This window comes from Podarcis liolepis (assembly GCF_965112155.1).
Source record: "Podarcis liolepis genome assembly, chromosome: Z".
Classification (NCBI taxonomy): Eukaryota; Metazoa; Chordata; class Lepidosauria; order Squamata; family Lacertidae; genus Podarcis; species Podarcis liolepis.
In genome coordinates, this window is record NC_139570.1 from 36,990,653 (window position 1) to 37,017,335 (window position 26,683).

At 41.3% G+C, this 26,683-nt stretch overlaps 1 protein-coding gene across 5 annotated transcripts in view; it reads left to right on the forward strand.

The window, feature by feature from the left end:
* Nucleotides 1–26,683, forward strand: part of MED27 (mediator complex subunit 27) — a 180,949-nt gene that overhangs the window by 46,375 nt on the left and 107,891 nt on the right. For all 5 annotated transcript variants that reach the window (XR_014521528.1, XR_014521529.1, XM_083485592.1 and 2 more), the window contains exon 3: nucleotides 22,456–22,586. Coding sequence is in view for 3 of the 5 variants with exons in the window: in XM_083485592.1 (XP_083341718.1) it covers nucleotides 22,456–22,586 (131 nt within the window). In the remaining 2 variants the exon portion in view is untranslated. The remainder of the gene's footprint in view (nucleotides 1–22,455; nucleotides 22,587–26,683) is intronic.

Genomic DNA, 26,683 nt, shown 5'->3' on the forward strand with positions numbered 1-26,683 from the left:
ACACACAGGAGGATATTGACTCCTTTGCCTCCACCCCATATGACAGATTATTCTCTGTCAGTAGAGCAGCAGGATTGGCATTCAGAGTCTATCCAGCTGTGGTCTCTGTGGGCATTTCCTTACATGGGGTTGCACACTCTCACTTGAAAAGCAGCAGTTGCAGGTAACCAACTCTGTTGCATTGCAAACTATCATATTTTTCTGAAGATACCATGAACACAATTGTATGGTGGCAATTGCTTTAGCACAAAGAGGTTTTTTTATTGATAGGTGTACATTTTCTATAAACCTGAATGTGCTTCTTTTTGTAAGCCTTCATTTTTTCCCCCTGTCCCCTCCAGCGTCCTCTTGAATCAAATAAATGGCAAACTCTTGGGATCATTTATCAGAAAAGATGGTGTTATGTTTTTAAATATATATTTTTGGGTTTTTTATTGCTAGTAGGGGGGTGACAAGGTTGCATGCCTGCAGGCAAAAAATGGAGATTTAAATTGGTCATAGATGGTAAGACCTTTTCTCTTCCTTCCTGCTTGTTAAAAGCTTTGGTAATATACACGTTTCCATTTCCATTCATGTAAGCCTGCCTGTGTTAATGTTACATTGCTGCTTCTGAGATTGGTAGTATTTTATTATTAATATAACTGGCCAAGCTGAGCGTGTGTCCTTGCAATTTAGTACAGAAGATAAGAAGGTTCAGTTGTATAAAAATCTCAAATGGAAACTGAATAGGGCATAAAAATTTAACAGCTCATATGCAGATAGAACATTTTGACATCTGAAAATAGTTTTGCCTATATTACTTGTATATAGACTATTTAAAAGAGTAAGACTATTTTAAAGTGCTAGGCATTTCAGTTTGTTTTCAGTTTGGTTACCTGACTGAGAAGTGTGTAAACAATAATGATCTCCCACTTACTCTGTCACACACATGCCCAGTCTGCTGCAGACTGCCAAACCATAAATGAACAAGCCCGTGTGGATGAGTGCATGGAATGAAAATCACAGCCAATTTACTCCTCCCAGTTCTTCCTGCTGCCACACTACTCAAAGCTGATCCATGTTTTGGTTTAGTGTTATGTCCAAACTTAGCTTCATGATTTATCTCACCCCAGACAGACTATGAACAGTAAGCCAATTTTTTTTGGGGGGGGGGGAGGTAAAGCAGAAGAAAAATGATAACACCAAATAAAAGATCAAGCACTTGAATAAAAACAGTGTTGAAAGTGATTAATGATAATCTCAGGCATTTTGGGATTTTGGATGCAGAATTACATCCTACTTATTAAAGTGGGGGGAATCTAAACTAATTTAGATTTTGGGCCAGGAGTATCCATAGAAAGAAAATTCAGGTAGTGACACTTTCAGCTTTCCTCCATTCTGTTCAGACAGTCAGTGAGGTTGATGATCGCTCTGGGCACTGTGTGAACTTATTGTGTGACGTGGCACCTCAGTATGGGTTAGGCATTATGAAGGCAATGAGTATATTCAGATAATCAGTAGCTCTGTGGGAGCCAATATGGTATACTGCTTAGAGTGCTGGACTAGGGCTATAATGACACTGTTTCAAATCCTTACTCAGCCATGAATCTTACTGGGTAACCTTGAACCAATCTCTCAGCCTAACCTATATTAGGAGACTGGTTTTGAGGATAAAATGGGCTTATGAAGAAGTTGTATGTTAAATATATGGGGACATGGGATAGGGCCTTCTGACTCAGAGTGAGTGAGTAAAGGAAATAGAAGTAATTTCGCTTCCTTACAAATAAGACTCAGAGAGAGTGAGTAAAGTAAATAGAAGTAATTTCACTTCCTCACAAATAAGAGGGGCGTGAGCTACCCATGTCTAGGAATGCAACTCTGTTTTCCTAATCCCTTCATGCACTAACTAGCACTCATGCATGGTTATGTTTGGCTGCAATTTCCCATAAACCACTTCTCAGGCAAATATAATAATTGAACGTACAATTTAATAAACCACCCAGAGTCCCGCCTTGACTTGAAGATTATCAAAACTGTCTCTTAGTAGGGTCTTGGTGAGAATGTCAGCAGTCATCTCTTTGGTTTGGCAAAACACCAATTCAGCAAGTCCATCTTGTATCATATCACACATGTAGTGGTATTTCATCCGAATGTGCTTGGTTCTTGTGTGAAACTTTTTGCTCTGAAATAGTTTCAGACAGCTCTGGTTGTCTATCAGTCAAACTAGTTTTTTTCTGAAACAATCCAAATTCCATAGTCATTTGCTCAATCTAGACCAGTTTTCTGCATATCTAATTTGCAGCTACGTGCTCTGATTCTGTGGAAGACAAAGCTACACATCCTTGTTTATAAGTGGCGCAGGAAATAGGATCATTTCCAAACATAAAGAGGAATCCAAATGTTGACTTGTAAAATCTCTATTTTTTCAGCATCTTTTTTTCACAGGTTGCATGGATGCTGTCCAGATTTTGCATTTCGTGCCATATAATACAATGTGTGTTATACTGCTGTAGATTTTTTGTTTGAATTGTGTGTGTGTGTGTGTGTGTGTGTGTGTGTGTGTGAGAGAGAGAGAGAGAGAGAGAGAGAGAGAGAGATTCTCATTATAAACCACTATAGGACCACTTCTGTGGACAACAACACGAACAAAAACCTACCACACACAGTTCTTATAAGGTTAAAGTAGTGGTGGTGAAGGGCTGTGTACACTGCCTTGAGCTCCTTTGAGGAAAGGCAAGACACAAATGTATTAACAAAATGTATTCCCCCACCCCAGGCTGTAAATTTTGCCAGTGCCCTTGTTTATAGCATCACATGTATAGTTTCTTTACAAGAACCGAAAAGCTATTGCATATCTAGTTCTTTAACCAGCCATGGCCTTGTATATATGCCATCAGTGTTGTAAGCATAATCCTCTTTCTCTTCAAGTTGTTCTGGGGAATTTTGGAGTTCCTTGGAAGTTTATCAGGAGCTCCTTGGTGAAATTAGCAATGGTGAGCAATTCCCCAAAAGACCTCTTTGTCTGTAGTGGACATATGAGAAGGCAGAGTTGGTTGTGTTCCACCTGTATTCTCAAGTCATGCGTGTCAGTGGTGAGACCCAGTAGAAGTCGCTAGAATGGGTTCCTTGAAGCAGGCGACTTTAATGCTATGTGATGGACCAGAACCCCTAACCTGGGATCACCTCTGAGGTATTCCTGAAATGTTTTGGGATGCTGGCCTAGGCTTCCAAGTCAGCAGTCAGATGGATGTTCCTTTGTAGATCTCCTTCTGCTAAATTGCTGGCTCAGGCTTTCACTGTGGTTGCCAGCTGACTTTGTGCTCTGTAAGCTAGAAACACCTGTGATCATGATGCTGACTATTCTGTATTTGCCCTGCAGGGGATATAGTAGAGTGCCCTGCCCTTCAAAATTGGGGTGGGGGTGGAATCTTACATGTTTGCAAGAAAGACAGTGTGTGCAAGAGAGAGAGAATTGCAAGTACTTCATTGCTAAGTATTAGAATTAAATGCATCTTTTTCAAAAATGTGTAAAATAATACTTAATCAACTGTGCATTAAGTATATGCAGAATGTTGACTTTCCACTTTTTAAAGCCTAAATTAAATCAATCTCTTCAAATAGTGCTATATTATAAATAAATAGTAATAATACATGCCTTCATCACATGGGACTTTTGATATTCATACTCCACAGTGTGTGTACCTCCAATATATGTAGAATCATAGAATCATAGAGTTGGAATAGACCACAAGGGCCATCGAGTCCAACCCCCTGCCAAGCAGGAAAACCATCAGAGCACTCCTGACATATGGTTGTCAAGCCTCTGCTTAAAGACCTCCAAAGAAGGAGACTCCACCACACTCCTTGGCAGCAAATTCCACTGGCAAAAAGCTCTTACTGTCAGGAAGTTCTTCCTAATGTTTAGGTGGAATCTTTTTTCTTGTAGTTTGGATCCATTGCTCCGTGTCCGCTTCTCTGGAGCAGCAGAAAACAACCTTTCTCCCTCATCTATATGCCATCCTTTTATATATTTGAACATGGCTATCATATCACCCCTTAACCTCCTCTTCTCCAGGCTATACATGCCCAGCTCCCTTAGCCGTTCCTCATAAGGCATCGTTTCCAGGCCTTTGACCATTTTGGTTGCCCTCCTCTGGACACGTTCCAGTTTGTCAGTGTCCTTCTTGAACTGTGATGCCCAGAACTGGCAATGTAATATTGCCAATGAACAGAGGAGCCACAGCGCAACCTCCTGCTTCCTGGGTTCCCCCCAGGTAGAAACAGTTTCAAGGAGTTGATGTGTGAGGGCAAGAGAAAGGAATCAATAATTTCCAGCATGAAAGGACCCAAGCAACTGTTTAGGGCTTATGGGGTGAAAATGGCAGTTTGGTAGTTTATAGGATACCTGCAGAGATATTGGAGTGCCACTGTGCTTAGCCTAGATAAGGGAAGATAATTCTTGTACACCAGCTCCCAAATAGACTTGAGCTGAGTACTGGTTTGGAAAGAAAAGGGAGAAAGTTCAGTATTCTGGAGAAGAGAGTCACCTTCTTCTCAAAGTGGGCCTACTTCTTAAGGGGACTAAAATCTTCCTTTGGCATTAAATTCACCCACTTGGAGGACCCCAGAGTCTCCTCTTCATACAAGACATGCTCTCTCTCACTATCTCTCTGTGTGAATGCTGCATTGATGCAAACATAGAATTATGCATTTTGGTCTAGTTTTGGTTAACTTTTAGTACTGATTACACACCTTTTAGACAGTCACCAGCATTCTTGGCCAAGTCAAGTACCACTATCATAGTGTTAGTAATCTTGCATCCTTCCAGAACAGACGGGGGTATGTGTGTGCCTGCGGAGAGGGAGAAGTTCTGCTGTACAATCTGAAATTCTTGTGCTAGTGGATTTAGTTGGATAGCACCCTTTGATTATGAAATATATTCCCTGCTGTGGCCAGACAACACACAGCCACAGGTTCCAGGATAACTTTGCAGAGAACATTTAGGCAAATACCTTCTGTACAAGAAGGCTTTGCTTGGTTGTGGGTGAAGAGGGTAAATGAAGTAATTGGTGTGTGTTGTTAGCTGTTGACCAGGTTGTGTGTGGCAGAACTTTCCTTTGGTGTGGATTTTAGCACTTCGCCTACAGCCTCCACCTCCTGATAGCAGAGCTTGGCAGTAGCAATGCATTCAGCACTTCATTATTTCTATAACCTGAGTGCATTTGCAAATTAATTGACGTGTGGGAGGGAAGGCATCTGCTATTGTAAAAACATTTTAATTATTGCAGCAAAACTAGAAATAAAATTCGGTTGTCGCAATCTGACAACAGGTACAGGTGAAAAAAGAATGCCCTCACCCCCCCCAACACCATTTCTTTGGTCCCCTTATTCATATGGGTGCTATTCCCCTCCTCCTTTTCTTTCCATCTTTAATGCTGTAGGGTTTGTTTAATGCATGCATTTCTTTTTAAACGCTCACTTTGGAAACAAAGTCTGAACAAGAAAAATATCATTATTTATGTGTATATAGGCTTTTATGTCTGCTTACTCAACTGTAAGATGGTAACCCATTTTGCTCTTCAGCATGCCAAAGTTCCATCATGTGAGTTTACCCCCGCCCCACCCTGCTTAAGTCCAACAGAAGGTTCTAGACTTCTCTGGTTAAAAGCAGCTTTTAAATTGTGGTCAAATGTGACACTTTAAAAGAGGTATGAGGCAGCTGTGGTCTTCCAGATGTTCTTGGACTCCAGTACCCCAGTCAGCAGTACCCCAGTCAGCAGAATTGGGGTGATGAGAGTTACAGCCCAGCAGTATCTGAACCAGGTTCCCCAGTTCTGCTACAGCTGTGTTAGCCTATGAGAAGAAAATCCAAAATCCATATTGGGGACCAGAAGAAACTTCCATTGGATAAATCCTCAACAAGTATGTGAGTCAGCATATAACACAAAGTTTCATGCACAGTAACTAAAATTTATTAGTGTGAGCATGGTTTCAGTACGTTTGCTTTCCTCCTTTAAAATTTGAACAATACAAATTATCTTTAAAGTTTTATAAGTATTTCAATAAAAATGTCTACATAATATAAGATGTAAACCACATTAACTGTACTTCAGTTTTGCAACTCAAATATTTCAGGTCAGATATTTCAGGTCAAAAGTTAACATGGGGTACCTTAGAAAGATTTGCCTGCTAAAGATAAGTACAGTAAACATGCCAATTTAGATCACTTTCTAGGACAACATAAGTTTTTCTTATACAAATTACCCTATGTAGATTAGTAGTTTTTAGAGGAAGGTTTTCTGGAAAATTTGGATCAGCAAAATTTACATCACTAGTACTGCTATCATCCAACTTCCCTGCAGGTTAAAGGGAACAGGAGAAATTTGGGCATGTATGCTCTCTTGGTTATAAAATCATAGTTATAAAATACCGGTATAAGAAAACCTTTGTTAATAGTTGTGCCCCCCCCCATATATTTCTTCCAAAGAAATTATATGGAATTTCCACGATAAATTTGTTGTAGATCTAGTACATTCCAAGTAGTTCTCTTTGTAAGAGCTTGAGCCCAACCTCTCCCAGGAGTTTTGGTTGAATTATGTGGAAGCCCTTCCTATGATCCGCAGCAAATAGAGTGGACCTGTGACTTAACAGAGCATTTTGGGCCCTGTGCCACTCTGACTGCTTGTGTGTGGTACATTTCCCTTTCTCCATGAAGATGCATGCATTTACACTGCGTGGCCAATAGGCAAAACTGGAGTAGATTCTTCCTTCAGATTAAGTTCTGCAGCTCCTGGTGCCATAAAAGATAAGATGTTGCCATATGTGTTCTAGGCCTCAGAATTGTCTTTATTTCTTCTTCACCGCATGTGCCTTACTTTTTCTAGTGAGTAGTTTGTATGGATTATACTTGTCTCAATCCAGTAGAGCAATAAAGTGTTGAGTTATGGTTTCTTTATCCTTACTTGGTGTTCCCTAATTCCTTTCCCTACGGGAGGTTGCAGACATACTGGTATTTCTGGGAAGGCTTGTAAGAATCCCTGGAAATGTTACTATTTCTCCCCAAATCTGTGGTAAAGGGATGTGTGTGCTGGATCAAGTACAGTATGTGATTTGAGACACTTTAGACTACTGTACTTTTCTGGAGTTAGTTGCAAATCATATTGATGCCAATAACTTGTGTCCAAATAACTTCAGAGGATGGGAAACTGAAGTCTCTTGTCATTTCTTCCCTAGGGGGAGAGGATTCAAGTTAACTGCTATTAGGAAAAGCATGTCAGAATAAATAGCACATCAGTTTAAACTTTTTAGTACTCGGACCTATTACAGCAAAGTAGTTGAGCCTTGAATTCCTTCCACAGTGATGATATTATTCATACTCTTTCCAAAAGTATCATTTTGAGCTAATAGTCAGTTGTTTAAAAATGAAGGTAAAATATGGTTTCAGCAGGCAGGTGGTTGTTTTTGTCCTGAAAGTATTCTGTATTGTGTGTTTGGAACCACAACTGCTAGAATCATTCTTATTAAACATCTTCATGCATTTGGTGAAGAGCTGTTTCCAAACTTAATTAACCTCATTTGGATGTTTGAGTTGCCTTTTTCATTTACTCATCTTTCCCAGCCACGTTTTTGTTTCATGTTGAGAATATTATGGAGTCTGTAAATAGTTTTGAAATGCCAGTTTGTGATATATGGGCCTCTTTAACACTACTTTGATTTATGTGCACTACAGTGAAAAAAAGCAAAGGAAGCAAATTATAGTGGGGGGAAATGTTGCCAATCTACACTTTTTCAGCCTTAGTTAAAAAACTGTACTTTTATCAATCAAATCTGATGGATTTTGTTTGCATTAAAAAAGGCATTCATAGTTTAACTCTTTGAGGAACGTATGGACAATTTTAAACCACTTAGCTGGTTGCCACAGGCGACATGGAACTATATGTCCTTAAGTGTGAACTCCAAACTGTCGCACCCTCCAAGAGCTCATCTTACACACCTGCTTCTTATTAAGAGTCTTGTCTTCTGCTGCCAACCCCATGTAATGAGTAAGAGGGCAAGCCAGTTAAATTTTTGTAGGTAATTTACTGTGGAGAGGCTTTTTTGTTAGGATTTTTTACAAGATTGTGTCAGATTCTTGCCTGCCAAATTCGACACTTTCAGAAGATTTATTTATTTATTTTCTATACCACCCTGAACCCGAAGGCCTCAGGGCGGTTCACATAAAGGAATCACAGATTATGCTGGTTACCTGTTGTTGGAGCATTAAAAGTGTGATATAACCCATTATGTGCCATTGAGATGAAAAGTACCTAAAACCTTTAAAACTGATGAAAATGTGTTAAGGAGATTTCTTTGTATATAGAGTCATACCTCGGGTTACAGACACTTCAGGTTGCGTTTTTTCTGGTTACAGACCGCTGAAACCCGGAAGTACCAGAACGGGTTACTTCCAGGTTTCAGCGGCAGACATGCGCAGTAGCGCTAAATCACGCTTTGCACATGCACAGAAGCGCTGGATCGCAACCCGCGCGTGCGCGCCACTGCAGGTTGCGAATGCTGCGGGTTGCAAACGTGCATTCCGCCGGATCACGTTCGCAACCCGAGCGTCCACTGTAGACTAAAAAGGATATTTTCATATCATGTATCCAATTAGTAGCATTGCCTTATAACTGGGTCAAAGTTGTATTTATACCACAAAGTGGTTTAAAAACAAAAAGATCCAACTACTTAAATGACCTTTTGCCTTTTTGCTTTTTGTATTTATTGAAAATACTGAACCTTGATGTCTTTGCTTCTACTTGGTGCTCCATGTATCTGGTATTATTTTACTTTTGTCAGAAACACTAGGAAGTTGCTTTAAAAGCAGAAAGCTCAAATTCTCAGGTGGTTTAAATTTGTACCTTTAACCATGTTCCCAGAGCTGATGATGATGATGATGATGATGATGATGATGATGATAATAATAATAATAATAATAATAATAATAAGACGCCCATCTGACTGGGTTGCCCCAGCTACTCTGGGTGGCTCCCAACAAAAAATAGAAGAAACACTTACAGTGGTGCCCCGCAAGACGAATGCCTTGCAAGACGAAAAACTCGCTAGACGAAAGGGTTTTCCGTTTTTGCGTTGCTTCGCTAGACTAATTTCCCTATGGGCTTGCTTCGCAAGACGAAAATGTCTTGCGCTTTTTTTAAAAAGCCTCTTGAAGAGGTGCAGTTGCGACGGACCATGCTTCGCAAGACGAAAAGACTCGTGGAACGAATTCTTTTCGTCTTGCGAGGCACCACTGTATAACATCACAGACTAAAAACTTCCTTGAACAGGGCTGCCTTCAGATGTCTTTTAAAAATCACATTGCTGTTTATCTGTTTGACATCTGCTGGGACGGCATTCCACAGGGTCGGCACCACTACTGAATAGGTCCTCTGTCTGGTTCCCTGTAACCTAACCTCTTGCAATGAGAGAAGCACCAGTAGGCTCTCAAAGCTGGATCTCAGTGTCCAGGCTGAGCGTTGGAGGTGGGGAGGGCTTTAAATGTCAGCACCAACACTTTGAATTGTATTCAGAAATGTACTAGGAGCCAATGTAATTCTAATAGAATAATAATAAAATCGCTGTGTTAAAAATATATGATCAGAACCATTATTAAGGCAGCAGTTAAAACAGTTTCAGAACTTCATACGTAGTTCAAAGCAGCATATATCCCCCTTTTGTTCTTGCAGTAGTGCTGTGAGGCTGGTTAGGCTGAAAAATAGTAACTGGCTCAAAGGTACATGTTAAACTTTCTGGCCAAGTAGTCCTTTGAATCTGGGTCTTGAACCTAATCCCACACTCTTAATCACTACAACATACTAGTTCTCACCCTGCACAGACATCTGGAGGAAAACCTCTGAAGATTACCTTAGTGCCTGGGCATATCTCTTCTGCAGTGGTATTATGGAACTGAAGCCCTAACCCCTTTTTTGTGTCTTGTGGGAATGTTGTGGGAATGTTTTGTGTCTTGTGGGAATGTTACTAGAATACTTTATATTGAAGATTTTAAAAAGTTATCATAATAGCTTTTCATTTATTTCCCAGGGAATATATACCGTATTTTTTGCTCTATAAGACTCACTTTTTCCCTCCTAAAAAGTAAGGGGAAATGTGTGTGCGTCTTATGGAGTGAATGCAGGCTGAGCAGCTATCCCAGAAGCCAGAACAGCAAGAGGGATTGCTGCTTTCACTGCGCAGCGATCCCTCTTGCTGTTCTGGCTTCTGAGATTCAGAATTTTTTTTTTCTTGTTTTCCTCCTCCAAAATCTAGGTGCGTCTTGTGGTCTGGTGCGTCTTATAGAGCAAAAAATGCAGTAGTTTGTTAGATGTTACACTATAAAGGCCATGTTGTATCACTGGCCTTGTAGTTCTATGTTGACATTTGACTAGTGCAGTGCAAGCAGCATCCTACACTCTGTTGGCCCCATCCACTCCTAGCATCACCCTCTTCTCACCTAGTAAATGACAGAAAGTTTGCTGCTGCACAGTGAGTTTGGCTCTCTGATGTCTGCTCTCACCTCAGAGATGACTCTTCCAGTGCATACCTTTGCTCATTAGAGTTGGGGGCAGGGACTAAATTTCTTCCCAGAGTTGTCGGAACCCAGTTTTTGCCCAGTCCTAAAATACCACTTCTGTAGACCAGGATTGTAAACAGTGATTCACCTGGTTTTCTTGGGGATAAATACAATTTATTTCCAGGCAACTGGAGAGGGGTGTTTTAGAGAAATTGTTAGTTTTACTTATTGAAAAACATTTATAAACTGCTTAATGTTTTTCATATCTCTTAAGCAGTGTGCATATTTTAAAATAAAAATAATTAAAATGCAGACTGACATCAACAAAACAGCAATATAAAAGCAAATAAAAGAAGAACTAGAGAACTCAGTCACCTAAAATAGAGCATGGATGCTTCAACAAAAAGACAAGTCTTTGCAAGACACCTGAAGCAACTAATGGCTGTTACTTTACAAGCAGCAAAGGGAAGAACATTCAACAGCACAGGGGGAACAGCAGAAAAGGCCTCTTTTTAGGTCACCACTCTTTTTATAACTGTCAGACTAGTCATTTTCAATGGTGTGTTGCAAATTATCAGGGTTAGAACATGGCAAAGACTGTGCATAAAACCATTGGTCTGACTGCAGCAGCTCTGTCAAGAACCCAGCCAGGCTAAGGTCTTTGACATCCTCTGTCACCTGCTTCTTGTTAAAGTGGAAAGTGCCAGGGTTGAAAATGGGACCTTTTACATACAAAGTGTGTGGTCTACCATTGAACAGCATTGTTCATTGTGAAGATCAGCAAAGATTGACAAGTTTCCCCAAGGAAATCTTGCATTTCACTGTTGAACTTCTGCAATGATACTTCAGGCCAGCAGGCCTGACCTAGTGGTCTCTAAGATTGGAGTCTGCCCTAAAATACCACCTGCCCCCCAATCCACATAGCACGTAGTTAAACTATGGAACTTGCTGCCTCAGGAGGCAGTGATAGCCACTAAAAGTGGATTAGACAAATTCATGGAGGAGAGGACTATCAATGATGACTGTGCTCTGCCTCCACCTCTGGGGGCAGTAATGCTTCTGAATATAGTGGTACCTTGGGTTAAGAACTTAATTCGTTCCGGAGGTCCGTTCTTAACCTGAAACTATTCTTAACCTGAGGTACCACTTTAGCTAATGGGGCCTCCCGCTGCTGCCGTGCTGCTGGAGCACGATTTCTGTTCTCATCCTGAAGCAAAGTTCTTAACCTGAGGTACTATTTCTGGGTTAGCGGAGTCTGTAACCTGAAGCGTATGTAACCTGAAGCGTATGTAACCCGAGGTACCACTGTATCAGTTTCTGGAAACCACAGGAGGGGAGAATTCTGTTGTGCTTGCTGTTTTCCCACAGGCATCTGGCTGGCCAGTGTGAGAACAGGATGCTGGATTAGATGGCCTACTGGCCTGATGCAGCAGGCTCTTATGTTTTTACCAAAGGGCTCTCCAAAGACACACCTTTGAGAGTGGTTTATGTGGGGTGTAGATGATGCCACAGGGATAAATCATAGCTAGGTAGGCTAGTAACAATTGCTGCTAGTAATATTTGGCTACATATTTGCAAACTGTGCATATGCACATTTAGAAAGCTGGAAAAGCCTAATTACCTTGGCTGTTGCAGCATTTGTTTTAAAATCTAACAACACAGAATTTTGCTCATGGCTTCACATCTGGTAGCTCTCTTGTGGTCATGTTTGAAGAAGTGATAATCTTATAAAAGTTGATGTCTCTGGTCATTCTTTTGCTTGTTAAGTTTATTTAGAAGATTTGTACCCCACCTTTCAATTTTAGAAGCAAAATTCCAAAGAGAATAAACAATATAAAATACCATTAAAATGAGCAGATTCCAATACAAAATGAATAAAAAAAGAGCAGACCACATTCTTAAAAACTGCATAAAACAAAATTAGTGTAAAACCTGCAGATAAAGCCTAGTAGCAGCAGTAATTGCAAAAAAATATATAAGAATGGCAAGCAACAACCACCCCAGAGCATGGAGGACAAAGGGATACAGATGAAGAAAGCATTTTGTAATGGTGCTCATAGGTTTGACTGCTGAATTTGTGGTTCTACAATGTTGTTGACTAGCTAAGATGGAGTAATGGATTGCTTTTTCTGGCTGTAAAGAGAGATTACAGATCAATGATGCAATGTGTATACTGATACCATTTATTATAAGCAGTATGTTATGTGCCTATGCTAGGCTCAGTTTATTTTCTTGTAATGGCCTGCATGTTAACAAGGATGAAAGTTGACAGATCATGGTGTGTTTGCTTTGACTCTAATCATATTAGACATCTTTATGCATATTGCTGATTTAAAGTCATCATTTCAATGCTCCAATTTTTTTCTGCATTCTGCGGCTATGACCCTCAATTGGTAATTTAAGGGTGTAGTTCTAAATGGGCAGTTCTTTGTGCATTTTGTTGTAATTGTGCTTATGTTTGTGTGCAGAGGGGCATTTTAACATGTCCTGTTTCCTATATAGGGTTGTATCCAACTAAATTATACTCTAAGTTAGACACATTGAAATTAATGGATCTCAGTTACTCATATCATATCATATAGCTATACAAAAAAAATCATATATTTTAAATGGGGTTGCTTGAGTATGGCTAACACTGGATGCAACCTATACAGTGGTACCTTGGGTTACAGACCCTTCAGGATACAGACACTTCAGGTTACAGATTCCGCTAACCCAGAAATAGTACCTCAGGTTAATAACTTTGCTTCAAGATAAAAACAGAAATTGCGGTGCAGTGGCAGCGGGAGGCCCCATTAGCTAAAGTGGTACCTCAGGTTAAGAACAGTTTCAGGTTAAGAACAGGCCTCCAGAACGAATTAAGTTTGTAACCCAAGGTACCACTGTAGTTTGTTAGTATTCATTAGGTGACCTTGGGCCAGTTACTGTATCTCAGCCTAACCTGCCCTAACAAGATTGTTGTGGTAATAAAATAGTAAGTGGGGAAGCATGTACAATACCCTGATCTCCTTGAAGGAAAGGTAGACAGGAGTATATAAATATCCCTAATATAGGAAAACTTGTTAGAACCAAGGTAACCTTGAGAGTGAACAAATGCATCCGGAACTTGTAATCCTGGTGAATAATCAGCTATGGTTTTAGTTTACTGATCTGCTGCTTAAAGTTTGCCAGCTTGCCTATTGTACATTCTTAACAATAGCAATTTCTGCACTACGTAACAAACCAAGAGTCTGTCCTTAGAAGAATTTACTGTACATCCTGTTCTTCTCCAGGCAGGTGTTACCATTCATCAGCATGCTTAAACTTTTTCCAGTGCATGAATTATGCAAGCAGAATGTCAATTTGACCTCACATGATCTTCATGGGATTTTTAAAAAACAAACAAACAAACACAAAACTTTATTAAAACTGCCACAGTAGACAAACTACAGTCCTGTGACCTAGATCTGGAGCAATTTCCAAAGGAGTTCTGATGTCGTATTTCTGCTAAATGAAGGTTTTGTTTGTTTTTAGGTAGTTTTAATGGATAATTCTTATGGAAGAAAGTATCATTATTATTACTATCAATGTGCATGATCTCTGACCCAAAGAGGTTAGAGGCTAAAATCAAGCAAGGGGGAGGCAAGGCAATGGGTGCCAGGAAGAATAAAGGAGCAGGGTCATTCAGTTCTTTAACTGTTTCTAACAAAGCAAGATCAGCCAGGTCCCAAATGGCTGTCATTGCCTGTTTATAACTCGCCACTTTTGTACTAGTATTGTCAAGCTTATCCCTTTCCTCTCCTTCTCCCTTCTGTTCCCTTTCCTTGTCTCCTTTTCCCTTACCTGGTTTGTGAACCAGAAGACAGGACCTGTGGCTCATTTTCATTTATGTACAATGTCTGTCATCAGCACTCCCTTGAATTTTTGATTGATGTGGGCGGCTCTGAGGAACAACATTTTGTCTGAAAAGCAGAATAGCAATGTGTTGGGTTGAGCTACATGTAATAAAAAACCAACCTAAAACATGCTTGCTTTTTAAAAAGAAAAATGGGTTTCTCATGCGCTGAATTCTGCACTTTTCCTGCTCTGCTGCAGAATCGTGACAGGCTCATAGAGCTGTCTGATATGCTCGTAAGTATTCCTCAAAGTGGGAAGGAAGGAGCTGTCTGATATGCTCGTAAGTATTCCTCAAAGTGGGAAGGAAGGACTTTACTAGTGAAATACCAGTTGGTGCCCTGGGCATTCCTAATCTAGTTCCCTGGGTATCTCTAATCTGCTTTCTTGCTGGAGAATAGAATGAGTACCTTCCACTTCTCCCAGTCTATGAATCCTCCCCCACCTAAACTTCCCCAAATCCCTTCTTTCAAGATTGTATGTTTTTGGGAGAACGGAGGTTTCAGTGAGCTTGCAGTATATTTTGTGTGGATGGTGTGTTTGCCTCATGCAAGATTTTTATCTTCCCTGTGGTCTTTGCTTCCAGGCACCTTACAGCATACTGCTTCCTTCCTTGTTTGTTTTTAGCAAAGGTGTCTGGGCAGCTGATTTCCTGCCTTAGTGAGAAGACTCCTGTAGAGCATTGAGAAATGCCTTCATCTGTGTAGATCTCAGCTGTGTGACATATTTTAAAACCCAGCAATGTACCAGTGGATAAGGGATAGATATATTTAGAATAATAAATACATATTAACAGTTAAAACATTGTTTATCATGTGAGATTATTCTAAATGCTTTTCTTTAAAAGCCACTTTGTGGTGCTATGGTACCAATAGAAGGTTTAGCAGGCACTTGGAATTCCTCAAGACAGAATGTTTTTCAGGAGGCTGCTTTAATAAGGTATCCAGATCTTAGGGAATCCAGGTTGCTGCAGCTGATTTAGAATGACAGCATTCAGGGATAGACAGTATAAGACACATTTTAATCTGAGAGTGTTTTGCTGCTTAGCATTTTGCAAGCAAGATGGAATCCATTGTTGACAGCAGTTTGAGGGAGATAATAGCAATGTCTGACATTGGCACTATAGAAAGATGGAAGGACGTGTGGTTGGTTTTTATTGGAAGAATATGTTTAAAGACAACCCTTAAATTGCTCCATGTAAGAGCTTCAGTCTTGGCTCCTGTCTTATCAGTCTCTTTGAGAGGAGATGGTATAATAGATAATTGACTTGACTATTTCTTGGAGATGAAAGGGGGGGGGGGAGAGAAGATGCATTGAAATGTACATGGGAGAGTTGTTGGCCTGCACTGCAGGCAGGGAGCCAAAAGCAGTTTTAGTAGTTAAGAATCCAGGGCTGAGTCAAGAATGATTGGAATACTGTCCAAACAGGGCTTACTATTTGTGTGAATTGAGTTATAACAGAAAATAGATTGGTAGAAGGTGATTATGGAACACTTAAACTTCCCAGGAAGGAAAGTTGCATCCTTTTTCCTGTTCCGATAAAGCTGATATTCAAAGCAGCACAGATGATAAAGCCATTCATGTGCACAGCACAGCTTTTTTACATATAGATGTTTACAGGGCAACTAATGAAAGCCTGCTTCTTATACTTAACATCAGCAATCAAACATAACACCAAGACATACAGTGGTACCTCTGGATACGAACAGGATCTGTTCTGGAGCCCCATTCGCATCTAGAAGCAAACGTAACTAGCGGCGGCACGTCTGTGCACGTGCGAGTCGCTTTTCACCACTTCTGCGCATGCGCGTGATGTCATTTTGAGCGCAAGCGGCACAACCCAGAAGTAACACGCTCCATTACTTCTGTGTTGCCGCGGAGCGCAACTCGAACGTGCTCAAACCGAAGCGCATTCAACCCGAGGTATGACTGTAGTTTGTTTTAACCATGGTTTGTTGAACATGATCTGGCTTGCAGAGTAGCAAAGAAACTGCAATTGGTTTCACCCAATGTTGGCTTTTTTACCCCGTCTCTTTTGAGAATACCAGGCTGCTAACCCAAGCTCCATTACAGTGGTCAAGAGCTGACAGGGTCTCAACGCATCACCAGTTCCCTTGCCATTGACTAGCTGTAGAAATAGGGCATGGAAGAGGAACACTTTTCTCACTTGTTGCACTGTATAGGGGCTTGGAGTGATATGCTAGAAACAAGTGGAATTAAACAGTTGCAGTAGTTCCAATTAGTATAGTTACAGGAATAGTCTCAGAGGTCTGGGGCATAGGTAACATGAAGGTAACTAGGCCAAATGAATTGGCCTAAAGCACTTTTGATTATCTGTGCCTAACAAAGTACAGATGGGTGGGGTACAAACAAACAAACAAATACTTCAGAGTGCAAAAGGTGGCCGGTCCGTCTGCTTACCTGGCACTGACACTGTATCTTTCACATCAACTGGCCAAGGGAAATCTGGGTAATCCTCCAGGAGAATGTTTCATTCCTTGTACAGATGTAAGAAGATGCCATAATAACACCAACAAACATGTTTTCTTCAACATCCAGCAAAGTGGATGTTCTTCTTCAAGTTTGTTGCAGTTGAAGTTCTTACCTGCATTTGTTGCAGTTGAAGTTCTTACCTATGACTGTTATTTGATCACAGTCCAATACTATGAGCCAGGTCTGCAAGAAGAACCCATAGTCCACAAGGATGACCCAATGCAATGGAGGCTCTCAGAAGAAAATGCCCATTGGTAGTTTGTTTTCAGGTTGTATTGTGGCTTTGCCTGGATGCAACAGCATACAGGTCCATGAACTGCCCTTGATGTCTACCACAGCCTGGAATACTATCCTTATTTCAGGCATAGTAATATGTCCCATGGGATTTTGATGCCAAATATGGAAATGAGAAGAATCTAGGTACTTGCCTAGCCAAAAGAAATCTAGTTCATGAAAACACTGGATTATTTCCCTCTTTTCTTCCACTTTAATCAAGCCCTCCAAATATAAATAATTGATATTATGGTCAGCGGCTGGTGTGCAAATTGGCATGGGAACACAGGGGCTAAGCTCTGTGGCATGCACCGAGCCTCCGACCAGGCCCCACTCAGCAGTCCTACTAGGCTTACGCTTCGCTCTCCCAGGCCCACACCACGCTCCTACCTGGCTCTGACAGCCTCTGCAGTTCCGCCCATTATCCCTAATACATCGACAGTGGGAACGGCAGTGGCGCAAATGGCTCCTTGTTCAGCAGACAACCATCGTTTTTGTGTTGATCGCCATTTTGTCACACCAGAAGTCCTCCTTGGATAATCTTGTTGAAGTTTTTACAGCCTGTGGACTTTCCAACCCTGAAGGTGATGCTGGGAAGCAAGTTTGTGTTTTGATGGCACAGCAAGCTGCAATTAATCTTAAAACTTATACAAAAACTTCCAAACTCCTGTTTCCTAGTCATGCTGTCAGAGGAAGGAGAAACACACACTGCAGTTCATTCAAATAACACTAAACTATGGTTTGGCATTGCATTTGATTGAGGCTACAATCTACTTCTGGTCTGCCAGCTGATAACATATGCTAGTTAATTCTGGCGTGATGCCAAATGATGGTTAAACAGAACTGAACCATAGACCTCTGCCTATTAAATATGATATTATTGGACATAGGGCCTTGTGCCATGAATGGATTTCATGGAAATCCTTAAGTGTCCATGATTAGAAACATTGCCAAGCCGAAATATCTCTGCTAATCTTGCAGAGATTAAATCATATATTTTATGGACCATATTAGTTGAATTAGCTGTAGTATCTTGGTTCCTCCTTTAGACCTAAAAGCTAAGAAAATGTTTCCAGCTTTGGGAAGAAAGGAGCCTGTTCTGTGAAATACAGTATATGGTGCTTAAATAATGTATAAATCAGGTTGGACAGGAGCTGCCTGTCAGTTTTATTAACTTTGACCTTTTCTCCCATTATAAAGATGGTTTGGTAAATATTTAATGGGCCCTTATAGATCTTGACAGTTGGATCTCTGTTCCTGGAAGCAGAATTAGGTGGGCAGGAGTGCCTGTATTACATGCAATTAACAAACACAGTTTAATCAGAAAGACATGGCCTTCAAAGGCAAAAAACGTGTTCTGGTTTTGAATAATAATACAATTTTTTAAAAAAACCACTATGCTTTCAGATAATGCCATCCAAAGCAGAAATCCTACAAGGTAGTTTCAGCATGGGACCCCCCTCGCCCCCTTTTTAAATGGCACAATTCAAAATCTAGCTCCGATTAGTGCAGATGTTTGTGCCATGTCCATTGTGCAGACTTCTAAATTGGGCGAAGTCACCCCATCCTGTGTCGCTTGGTCTATAACAAGCCTTCCTTTTCCAGACTGGTCCGCCAGGGTCTAAATGGCTGAGCTTGCACTGGTCTTAATAAGATGTCATGAAAGGAAGGGAAGGGTAAGTGTATAGAGTCAGAGAAGGGTCTCTTGCCAAGTTAGTGGTGCCTTTAATTCCATGAAAAGGTGGTGCATATTGCTCTCACTGCAAATTCTAGTAGCAAAGATTGAAAATAGGATTGCTTGACATTTTGAAACATTGTCTTTCAAACATGTACTGTCCCTTGCATTCATTGATTTTTATTTAAGGAATCTGTGGGAGAAAAACAAATTTTAGCAAAATTCATTGGCCTAAGATGAGCATGCTAGAGTGAAATGATACCCAGTCCTCTCTAGCAGAGAGTAACTCCACTTCCATTAAGAATGCTATACATCTTTGTATCATTGTCTAAATCACATGGTAAATGGGTCAAGAAAACCAGAAAGTTGTTATGATGCAGAATGGGATGTTCTAAAACAGACAGTTTGCTCTTTGCTGGATGGTGTCATTAATTTGTAGAGTGTTTTCTGAAAACTCCCAACTCCAATCAACCCTGGCTGACAGCACATGGTTACGGATGATGTTTAATATGGCAACATCTCAGGGGCCACAACTTCCCCACCCTTGACTTAATGGGACCATTTCAGCAAAACAATTTAACTTTGAATAAGAGGTGCTGGATAATAAGACACCTTGCTTCCCGGAGGCACCTGTTCAAAGCATAGTGCTGAACTCGATGGACCCTTGATGGGATTCAACAAGTCTGTGGCTATTTGGGACACATTGGATCAACAGACTTACTTGGTCTTAGAACTCTGCTGCCATATATGAAATGCATGATTTCTTATATCTTCCCCGTAATGTTTCTGATAAGCTTTGTCCATCTTCCTTTGTCCCCTTGGATAACTTTTTTTTTTAAAGGAAGGTAACCATATTAGTAAAGGTAAAGGGACCCCTGACCATTAGGTCCAGTCACAGATGACTCTGGGGTTGCGGCGCTCATCTTGCTTTACTGGCCGAGGGAGCCAATGTACAGCTTCCGGGTCCTGTGGCCAGCATGACTAAGCCGCTTCTAGCAAACCAGAGCAGCGTATGGAAACGCCGTTTACCTTCCTGCTGGAGCAGTACCTATTTATCTACTTGCACTTTTGGGGGATGCTTTTGAACTGCTAGGTTGGCAGGAGCTGGGACTGAGCAACGGGAGCTCACGCCGTTGCAGGGATTTGAACTGCCGACCTTCTGATCAGCAAGCGCTAGGCTCTGTGGTTTAGACCACAGCGCCACCCGCGCCATATTACAACTTATCAATTACTTTAATGGTACAATTATTTAACGTCATTATTTCAAATGACTATCTTTTGTGATTAAATATGTAAAAGGTAAAGGAACCCTGACCATTAGGTCCAGTCGTGGCCGACTCTGGGGTTGTGGCGCTCATCTCGCTTTATTGGCTGAGGGAGCAGGCATACAGATCATGTGGCCAGCATGACTAAGCCGCTTCTGGCGAAACCAGAGCAGCGCACGGAAACGCCGTTTACCTTCCCGCAGGAGCGGTACCTATTTATCTACTTGCACTTTGACGTGCTTTTGAACTGCTAGGTTAGCAGGAGCAGGGACTGAGCAACGGGAGCTCACCCCATCGCGGGGATTTGAACTGCTGACCTTCTGATCGGCAAGTCCTAGGCTCTGTGGTTTAACCCACAGCGCCACCTGTGTCCCGGTTAAATATGAGTGGCCTGCAAATTATCATAACTGATTTTGGTTGTTGTGGGATTTTTTGTGTTGTACAAAATGTTCTGAAACTTGACCAATCAATTAATTTTCTTTGGACCAGTCAAATACTCATCCCTTATTTCCTTATATGATTGAGCGCTCTAAGCAAGAAATGTGCAGTGATCTGCAGAAAGTGGACTCGTAATTGGCATGGTTTTCTCAAAATTTGGGACCAGAAGGCCTTTAAGATGTCCAGCTCTGCTAAGCATTTTGCAAAGAGCAGCACAAGGGAGGGTGGTTTTCCCCCCATTGGCACGTAAAATACTGCCAGAAAGGAAGTTGGCCATGCTCAGATGGTTGTGGCAGCAAAGGTGCAGTGCACATTCCCCTGATTAGTTTGTTACTTTAGCTTATGGAGAACACTGTCACTCCTTCTAATTGTGGACTCAGCACTGACAGGATTGGATCCAGAGATTGGGTCACTGAGTAGCTAGAGTATTGGTATTGGTGGGCTCAGGAAACTCCAAAGTTTGCAAGAGTATGCTAACATTGCTAACATGTGGGATGGCACTTCCACTTGAGTGGATTAGGTAGAGGCCCTGTCAGTCTTCTGCCTCCTCTCCAGAGGGAGGAGCCATCCCATACCCCAGACCAACCCTTCTAAGGCTGGATTAGGTTGGGTCCAACTGAGTTTCTCAGGATTCTTAGCTTTGTTAGTGTTTCTCTAGTGTAATTTCACTTTTTGGTGGTGGGACTGTTTTTTCTTTTATTTTCAACTGTCCTCTTCTGTTTACTTTGCTGTGCTTACTTCCCCCCCATTTTTACTTTGATTTCCCCCTCACAGTTTGCTTGTTTGCTATTTGTCTATTTCTTGTGTAGTTTTATTCCCCCATCTCCCTAGTGAGGTAAGTGGTAAAGGGAGAGGATTTGCCTATAGCAGAGAATATAAAGTAAAACTAAAAGTTCACCTGGACTTCTTTTCTCTCAGTTTGACTGCAGTCATCACCATTTAGGTGAACACAGCATTTTTGGCGGGTCCCATTGATAATTTAGCAAAGTGGTGGTACCATTTTGGATTGGCCCTTAGCTTGTGTTTTTAAGTGCTTCTTCCCCTCAGCTTGGTTGTCCTACTGAGTTCTGTGCCAATTAAACCCTACATGATCACCTGTCTCCTCTCTTATACCACATTATGCATATGAGGTGGTAGACTGTAATCCATGACAATATATATTCTAATAAATTTGTTAGCTTTTAATGCGCCCCTGGAGTCTTTGTGGGCTTTGCTGCAGCAGGCTACCACTAGCCCTCAGAAAATTCTTGAGATGTCTTTTCTTTCTTCAAATTTATTCTATTCAAAATAATTAATACTTGTAGCAAATCTATGCTAGGTAGCCGTGTAATTCCTGGATCATAAAGCTGGGCTGGTTGGATAGGCGGAATGCATGGCTTAGGCCAATACAGTTTTTGCTTTCTAGCACCTAGGTTCTTTTCAGCTGTAGAGATCCCCCGTGTCTTGTCAATGCCAGCTGTGGGTTCATTGTCTAAGAATAAAAGGAAAATTGACTTTTACAATGTAAGAATCCTGAATTGTCTTTTGATGACTCTCTCTGTGAAAAGCATGAAGAGCATTTGGATAGATACTTGTGAAATATTTCATTGCCATCTCCTAAGCTGACAGCTGATATCTCAGGCATGTTCACACTTGTGAAAGTGCTGTAACCTCCAGACAAGTGTAGGAGTATTTGCCAAAATATCATAAAATGCTGTGCAGTAAATGATCATCATCATACCCCCCACCCCCACCACTGCCACTGTGCTTTATAAAGGAAGAACTTAGAATGGCACAAGCTGTGCTTTTGTTGAAGGAAATGTTTTGGTTCTGGGTTCAATCATGTATGTGTAGCATGTAAAGTCCAAACTTCTGAAATGTTTCAAAGAGAAGGGTTATTAACTGATTCCATATCCTCTCTCCCTCTTTTCTAGTTGCAGTACCATGCAGGGCTGGCGTCTGGTCTTCTGAATCAGCAGTCTTTGAAACGGTCCGCCAACCAAATGGGGGTGTCTGCTAAGCGGAGACCGAAAGCCCAGCCTACCACCCTAGTCCTTCCACCTCAGTAAGTACTAAAGGTGTAGTGTGTGAGGGGGGCAGGGAGAAAGAAAGAGAATACACACACACACAGAGAGAGAGAGAGAGAGAGAGAGAGAGAGAGAAAGAGAGAGAGAGAATTGCAGTACAATAACATTCTGGGACTTTCTATTTTCTATTTAAATACATTTTTAAAAGAATGAGAGAGGAGGGTGGAGTGTAAAAGCTGTTCTGCCAAGTTTACTTACTTAAGTTCAATATGTGTCTACCTGCTGCTGTTCTGTAATTCACCATTTTTGTCCCTAAAACCTGCAAAGAAAAAAGGAATTTCTGAAAACACCCAGGCACCTTTGCAATCTTTTAAATAATTTTTAGGGAGCTTTCAAAAACATCCAGCACTTTCCCTGAAAGGTTGAGGAAAACCCTCCTTTCCACCCAAGCCCCACCCCACCCCACCCTAAAACTCAGCTTGGGGCAAGATGGTAGACCTTCAGACATACCAGCCTTATGTCAGACTGGATTTTTGCTGATCGGGTGTCCTTTGGGGACCCTCTGAAAAGGAAATATATACAGAGCATTGCTTTTCTGGTGAGGTTCCCAGGACTTGCAGTTCCAGTCCTGTCTTTGGTGGTAAAAGTTCTTGAGATGAGGAACGGGACAACTTCTGCTTTTAAGTTTTTGAGGATGCTTTGGGTCAGAGGGAGATGGAATCTGTTCATGGGATTGTGGCAAAGAGCTGTGTTCCCTCCAGTTCTGCTCTGGAGATCTTGAAAGCAGCCTTGATCAAATGCCTGAGGCATTGAGTGAGGAAGGAGCATGGCTTGGATCCGTCTAAATAGTTAATTGAATCACAGCCTCTGGCTTTACTTTTGGTGGGGGGATCCACAATGAAACAAATAGGATGGGCAAACCTCTTTTTCACTTGCTGATAAGAAACAAGAGACCTGAAGCTGAATGTATGGTTCTGTTAATCTAAACGGTTGTGGTTTTTTAAAAATAACCTTTATACAGGCCGCTTGTTTATTGTATGTTTATTTTATATTAGAATGCAGACACTTTTTGCAGGCTACATGCAATTAAGTTCAGTAACTATAAAGACTCTAGCAATCAGCAATTTGCGTAGTCTGGTTCTGATGCCAAGCACAAAAACCCCCACCGCCATGCAACAAAGCTTATAAATTAATCAAATTCTTAAAATATTTAGTGACATATATAGAGGAATTATCACAATAAGAAATGATGCATAAGACGTTAGTGTGGTGCTTTGAGCCCCCTTCTCTCAGAAGCACGCTTTTTCATTCAGGTATGAAACCTGTGCTGCTGAGTATCTAGTTTTGAGATGATCAGCATCCTCTTTGCCACCAGTCTACATAGTTATGTGACACAGGAGACCCAAAGGAAGAACTAAGTCCTTAGCACAAAGACTAACAGAAAGAAAAGGTAAATATTGCCTCCTACCACCATCTCTGTTGCAACAGAAAGCAATTGCATATGGATATTTGGATATCTTACCATTGTACAGTATCTATATAGCTGAACTTAGTGAGCCAGATAAATTCTTGCAGAGATTGAGAAAAGGGCCAAATGCACACTTGAAATGCTAGCCCTTGTTGTATTTATGAGTGTTAAGCAGATTCCTTATAATCAGTGAAGCAATGAAGCCTCATCTAATGTAAGGAAAGTTTGTGCTATTGAGTTACAGTGGTACCTCTGGTTACGTACTTACCGTAATTCGTTCCGGAGGTATGTTCTTAACCTGAAACTGTTCTTAACCTGAAGCACCACTTTAGCTAATGGGGCCTCCCGCTGCTGCTGCACCACGGCCGCACGATTTCTGTTCTCATCCTGAAGCAAAGTTCTTAACCTGAGGTACTATTTCTGGGTTAGCGGAGCCTGTAACCTGGAGCGTATGTAACCTGAGGTACCACTGTATCATTAAAATGGCGGTGGCCAAACTTTTTCAACTGGAGGGCCACATTCCCTGTTGGCCAGCCCTCCAAAGGGCTGCATGTCAGTACTGGCCATGGCCAAAGGAAAGATGAGTGTGGCCAAAGTGGGCAAGCCGACCCCATTCTCTCTTGTATACTACACACCATGTGTGCACCACAGGCCTCTCGTGCATGCTTATGTGCCTTCATTGTAACCTTTCCTCCTTGCAGTCTCTTCCTCTTGTTGCTCATCTGATTAGAAAATGCTGGAGCAGCAAGGAAGAGAGGGCTGTAGAGGGGACACTCAAATATACACACATGTGGGGTTGACTTCCTTCACCTCTCACCTTCCAGTTCCTGATTACTTTGCTTCTTGATGATCGCATTGGACCTTTCCAGCCAGAGAGCTGTTCAAACAGGTTAATCAAGGAGTTCAGATGAACTGCTTATGCTTACTGTCTCTTCCCTCTTCTCCCATAAGTGATCAGTAGAAGAAGGAAGGATACCCCCAAGCACAGTGGGGTGCTTCCTAATAACATCTATATCTGTTCAGCCACCATATATGTAACCTCAGATTACACTGTTAATGCCACTTACATTCCCTTGCCTTGTTTTCACTGCTGCCACTGAATAACTGTTAGTTGTATCTGGTTGACTGACCAAATCCAAAGAGTACTCCCTAATACTTCCTCATCATCCTGGAAAAAGTGACAAGTGGGGTGCCACAGGGTTTTCTCCTGGACTTGTTGCTCAACATCTTTATAAACAACTTGGAGGAAGGAATTGAGCGAATTCTCATCAAATTTGCCAATGACACCAAACTGGAAAGGGTAACAAATGCCACAGAAGATAGAATCAGTATTCAAAATCAGATTGGATAACTGGTCCCAAACTAACACAATGAATTTCAATAGGGACAAATGCAAGGTTCTGCACGTAGACAGGAAGAACCACCTGCACAAATATAAGATAAAGGACACATGGCTTGCAGTAATGTACATGTGAAAAGGTTCTAGGAGTCTTAATACCCCACAAGCTTAACATGAGTCAACAGGGTTGAATAGAATCATGGAAGTGTACGGTTGGAAAGGACCATAAGTGCCATCTAGTCCTACCCCCTGCAATGCAGGAATCTTTTCGCCCAGTGTTGTGCTTGGACCCACAGCCCTGTGATTAAGAGGCTCATGCTCTACCAACTGAGTTGATACAGCAGCAGCAGAAAAAAAAGCTAATGCTATTCTGGATTGCATCAACAGAAGTATAGTGTCCAGATCAACGGAAGTACTAGTACCACACTATTCTGCCTTGGTCAGACCCCACCTGGAATACTCTGTCCACTTCTGGGGACCACGATTTAAAAAGAATATTGACAAGCTGAAACGTGCGTGGAGGAAGGCAACCAAGATGATAAAGGGTCTGGAAGCTAAGCCTTATGAGGAATAGTTGATGGATTGTGTATGTTTACCTGTAGAATTGAAGACTGAGAGGAGATATGAAAGCCATCTTCAAATATTTAAAGGACTGTCCCACGGAAGATGGAGCAAGCTTGTTTTCTCCTGCTCCAGTGATTAGGACCCAAACCAATAGCTTCAAATTATAAGAAAGGGGATTCCTGGGAAATTTTGGAACAAGAGGGTGACAGATTAAAACTGCAGAGCTTTTAAAAATTAAAAAACAGAGTACGAGATTGGCTCCATTATTATCAAATAATGGAGGCATATAACTTGGACAAAAAATTAGGCTTCCAGGTGGAAAAATCAAAATTGGAAACAGAATTGTTAGACCCTAAAGTTAAGAATTTGTCAAGAATGTATAACTTGCTGTTGAAATGGAATACTCAAGATGAAACGGTGAAATCTGCTATGATTAAATGGGCACAAGATGTTGGACATAATATTATGATGGCTGACTGGGAACAGTTATGGACCACTGGTATGAAGTTTACGGCATGTAATGCCTTAAAAGAGAATTTAATGAAAATGATCTACAGGTGGTACATAACACCAGTCAAGCTTGCAAAAATATATCATCTGCCCGATAACAAATGTTGGAAATGTAATGAAACTGAAGGTACATTCTTTCACCTTTGGTGGACATGCCCAAAGATTAAGGCATTCTGGGAGATGATCTATAATGAAATGAAAAAGGTATTTAAATATACCTTCCTGAAGAAACCAGAGGCCTTTCTCCTGGGCAT